At 40.4% G+C, this 4,862-nt stretch overlaps 1 protein-coding gene across 1 annotated transcript; it reads left to right on the forward strand.

Moving 5' to 3' along the window:
- The first annotated feature begins 1,971 nt into the window (after positions 1 to 1,971).
- On the forward strand, positions 1,972 to 4,629 carry LOC122583338. Its single transcript, XM_043755756.1, has 2 exons — positions 1,972 to 3,922; positions 4,001 to 4,629. The coding sequence occupies exons 1-2, from the start codon at positions 1,972 to 1,974 to the stop codon at positions 4,627 to 4,629; spliced, it is 2,580 nt and encodes an 859-aa protein (XP_043611691.1).
- Positions 4,630 to 4,862: the final 233 nt, after the last annotated feature.

Consider the following 4,862-nt stretch of genomic DNA (forward strand, 5'->3'; position numbering starts at 1 on the left):
TCTCTGAAGCTCTTAGTGATCGAGAGTGGGTTAAAGCGATGCAAGATGAACTAGCTCAGTTTGAAAGGCTGAAGGTATGGAGGTTGGTTCCAAATCCGAGGAAAGAAGAACCAATTGGCACCAAGTGGATTTTCAAGAATAAGAAGGATGAAAATGGAGTTTAGTAAGGAACAAAGCTCGATTAGTTGCGAAGGGTTATTGCCAACAACCTGGTGTAGACTTCGACGAAACTTTCACTCCTGTTGTAAGAATGGAGGCCATTCGCATATTCTTAGCTTATACTGCATTCAGAAATTTCACAGTGTTTCAAATGGATGTAAAGACAGCATTCTTGAATGGTGAGCTCAAAGAAGAGGTTTGCGTGGAGCAACCTGAAGGTTTTGTTGATTCTCATAGACCAAATCATGTCTATAGGTTAGACAAGGCTCTCTATGGTTTGAAGCAAGCACCCCGAGCATGGTATGATTCCTTAACTACTTTCTTACTTAAAGGAGGCTTTACCAAAGGCACTATCGACCCTACCTTGTTTATTCGTAAGCAAGGTAAGCATGTTTTACTTGTCCAAATATATGTTGATGACATTATTTTTGGGTCAACCAGTCAAACTTTTTGCCAAAACTTTTCATCTCTAATGGTCAATCATTTCGAAATGAGCATGATTGGGGAAATGAACTACTTTTTGGGTCTACAAATCAAACAATTACCAACTGGTATTTTTATATCACAAGGTAAGTACATTAAAGATATGTTGAAAAAGTTTGATATGACTTCATGTTCTTCAATTTCAACCCCAATGGCTGCTCGTACAAACATTAATGCTGATAAAAATGGGAAACCATTTGACCAGAAGAGATATAGAAGTATGATCGGTTCATTGTTGTACCTTACAACATCTCGTCCAGATATAATGTTTGCAACATGTATGTGTACTAGGTATCAAGCTGCTCCGTATCAACATCTCGTGCCATTGCTATTGCAGTCAAGTCAGTAAACCACTCTCGATCAAAGCATATTGATGTGAGATATCATTTTCTCAAAGATCGTATTGAGAAAGGTGACATCGAGCTCTATTTTGTGGGAACTGACTATCAGCTTGCAGATTTGTTCACCAAACCATTGGATGAGAAAAGGTTTAACTTTCTTATCTCTAAGCTTGGCATGTTAAATCTTGAACCTTAATTTATTTTATTCTTGATACATTCTTGAAAAACAAAATACAAAATTTGAAAAGACAAAAAATCAAATACAAAAATATACAATTTTGAAAAATAACAAAAAGATTTTCTTTATTCTTTTCTTTTTAAAGTGGCTTACATATGCTATGTATGTAACCCGGGCTTCATAGTTTATTTATGTTATAGGACTTACTTGTTGTTAAGTCATTGTAATTTAAGTTATAGGACTTGTTGTTAAGTCATGAGATTGTGATTTCTAAGGTTGAGGGGCTAATTGTGATAATTAGCATAGTTGTTTAGATTAGCCTATAAATAGCCCTCATCAACTTAGAAATCATAACCTTTCATAACACACACATAACATTTCATACTTTTACACCTTAATCACACACACTTAATCCCAATTCTCTCTCAACACACACACAAACACCAAGAACACACACACTAACCAAACACCATTGTTGATGTGAATTCGGTGATGAAAATCGTGTTATTACAAAAGCAGCTACCAACTCAATATAAAAGAAAACTCAAGGAAGTGTTGGAGAAGAGTAAAGATGTATTTGCTTGGACACCCGCGGACATGACGGGTGTCCCAAGAGAGTTAAAGATAGATGGTGAGATTTTTGACACACAACATCACTTAAAAACGAGACCATACTTGGAGCCTATTAGGCAGAAACGCCGGAGCCTGGCTCCAGATCGCAGCAAGGCTGCGAAGGAGTAGGTGGAAGATCTAGTAAAAGCTGGTATCCTCAGGGAAGTCAAATATCAGAGCTGGGTTGCCAATCCGGTAATGGTAAGGAAATATGATGGAGGCTGGAGAATGTGTGTTGACTTCACTGACATCAACAAAGCTTGTCCTAAGGACTGTTATCCACTTCCGGAAATCGATTGGAAGGTAGAGTCTCTCGTAGGCTTCCGCTTAAAATGTTTTTTAGACGCTTACAAAGGCTATCATCAAATTCAAATGCACCTGGATGATGAGGACAAAACAGCTTTTTACATGTCGGAAGGGATTTTTTGTTACAAAAGAATGCCATTTGGTTTAAAAAACGCAGGGGCAACATACCAAAGATTGGTAGATAGGGCATTTGGAAGGCAAATAGGGAGAAACTTGGAAGTTTATGTAAATGATATGGTAATAAAAAGCAGAAGCGAAGAGGATATGTTTGTAGACATTGAAGAAACGTTCAAGACGCTCCGCTCCATCAACATGAAGTTAAATCCTAAAAAATGTTCTTTTGGAGTCGAAGAGGGCCAATTTTTGGGGCATATGATTACAAAAGAAGGATTTCGAGCTGATCCAGAAAAGGTTAAGGATATTCAAAGTATGAAGCCTCCGCAGGCTCTCAAGGAGATTCAAAGCCTCAATGGCAAGCTCGCAGCCCTCCATCGTTTTTTGTCCAAGTCAGCAGATAAATCCCTCCCTTTTTTCCATACCCTTAAAGGTTGTCTGGAAAAGCAAAATTTCAAGTGGACGGAGGGAGCGCAAAAAGCTTTCACGGAGTTAAAAGATTATCTTTGCCAACTGCCAACCAAGACGGCCCCAATTCCTGGAGAAACTCTCCAAATGTACTTAGCAGCTTCCGAAGAAACCATAAGCGCAGTGCTAATAGCAAGTAGGAAAGGAACTCAACAGCCAATATACTATGTAAGCAGGGTTTTGCAGACTCCGGAAATGAGATATCCTGAAATTGAAAAGTTGACCCTTGCTTTAGTACACGCAGCCCAAAGGCTACGACGCTATTTTCAAGCACATCCCATTCAGGTGCTAACGGACAAACCCATTAAGCAAGTCTTAACAAGGCCGGAGGTTTCGGGGAGATTGGCAAAGTGGGCAGTGGAACTAGGAGAACACGAGATTGAGTTCAAGCCCAGAAGTGCAATTAAAGGCCAAATATTAGCATACTTCCTGGCAGAAGTTCCGGTAACCAAAACACAAAATAAGAGAAAGATCCTACAAGATGCAAAATCGGAAGAGTCGGAGGAGGCACCTGTGTCAGAAACTTGGAAACTTTTCACCGACGGAGCCTCCAGCATGGATGGCTCCGGAGCAGGGCTCATTTTGACAAACCCGGAAGGACATGAATTCACTTATGCTCTCCGTTTTGATTTCAAGGCCTCAAACAACGCTGCAGAATTCACTGAAGCACTTTTGGCGGGACTACGAATTGCAAGACAAATGAAAGTTGAGCATATCCATGTTTGCGTAGACTCCCAAATAGTGGCCTTTCAGGTAGATGGGACGTATGAGGCAAAAGATCCAGCAATGAAGAAATATTTGGAAAAGGTAAGGCAAATAAGGAAAAATTTTAAAACATTCCGGATACAAAACATTAGCCGAAGCCGTAACAAAATTGCTGATGCTTTAAGCAAACTAGCCTCCACCTCCTTCACCCATCTAACCAAAGAGGTACTTGTTGAAACCCTACCAAAAAGCTCTATGGAAGAAGAAGTCATGGTGGCACTTGTTGAAGAGGAGGACCAAAATTGGACAACCCCGATAATCGAGTATTTGACAAGTGGTATACTGCCAGCAAACAAAGACGAGGCAAGGAAAGTTAGGATCAAAGCTCCGCAATATATTCTCCGAGAGGAAGGACTTTATCGAAAATCTTATCTGGGACCACTATTAAGATGCGTGGGCCCAAATCAAGCAAAAATGATCATTGAAGAAATACATCAAGGATGCTGCGGAGCCCACACCGGCCCCAGAATGGTGGTGGCAAAAATTACAAAAATGGGTTATTATTGGCCATCCATATATAGTGATACTTTGAAAGAAATCCAGACTTGTGAATGATGTCAAATCCATACTACAGTTCCGAAGGCTCCGAAGCATGAACTCATTCCGGTAACGGCGGCATGGCCTTTCTCTAAATGGGGCATTAACATAGTCGGACCCTTTCCGCAGGCTCCGGGGCGTGTAAAGTTTTTGGTTGTAGCAGTGGACTACTTCACAAAATGGATTGAAGCCAAACCTTTGGTCACGATTTCAGGTAAACAAATGGAAAAATTCGTATGGGAACAAGTGGTGACACGATTCGGAATACCTCAAGTCATAATCAGTGACAATGGAAAACAATTCAGCCAAGGAATTTTCCCACAATTTTGCAAAAATCTGGAAATTCAACAACGCTTTACATCCGTAGCCCACCCACAAGCCAACGGACAAGTCGAAGCCATGAACAAACAGATTGTCCACGGAATCAAGACAAGGTTTGGAAGATGCCAAAATGGATGGCTGGACGGGCTGCATCAAGTATTAGGGGCCCTACGCATGACGCCAAAAACAAGTAACGGGGAAACCCCATTCAGCCTTGTGTGCCAACCATTCACAGATTCAACGGTGAAAAAGAAAATGAAGAACAACTTCGACAAAACTTACATGTGCTTGAAGAAAGGAGATAAAAAACTTCGATTAGGGAAGCAACTTACAAGGCACAAATAAAGAAGTATTATGACCAAAGAATTAAGAAAGAGACTTTTAAGCCGGGAGATTACGTTTTCAGAAATAATGAGGCAAGCAAGGCTGATAAGATAGGCAAGTTAAGTTCCAGTGGAAAGGTCCGTACAAAGTGATAGAAGCTTGCGGAAATGGATCCTACAAGTTAGCAACGCTTCAAGAGGAAATCCTTCCAAGGACGTGGAATGGATCACAGTTAAAAAGATGCTATTTGTAAT

Source organism: Erigeron canadensis, chromosome 9 (assembly GCF_010389155.1).
Source record: "Erigeron canadensis isolate Cc75 chromosome 9, C_canadensis_v1, whole genome shotgun sequence".
NCBI classification, from domain to species: domain Eukaryota; kingdom Viridiplantae; phylum Streptophyta; class Magnoliopsida; order Asterales; family Asteraceae; genus Erigeron; species Erigeron canadensis.

Coding starts and splice junctions, on each gene's coding strand:
- LOC122583338 (XM_043755756.1), top strand. CDS start 1,972: ATGGTAAGGAAATATGATGGAGGCTGGAGAATGTGTGTTGACTTCACT. Junction 3,923..4,000: donor GGCAAAAATTACAAAAATGG/GTTATTATTGGC, acceptor TCCATACTACAG/TTCCGAAGGCTCCGAAGCAT.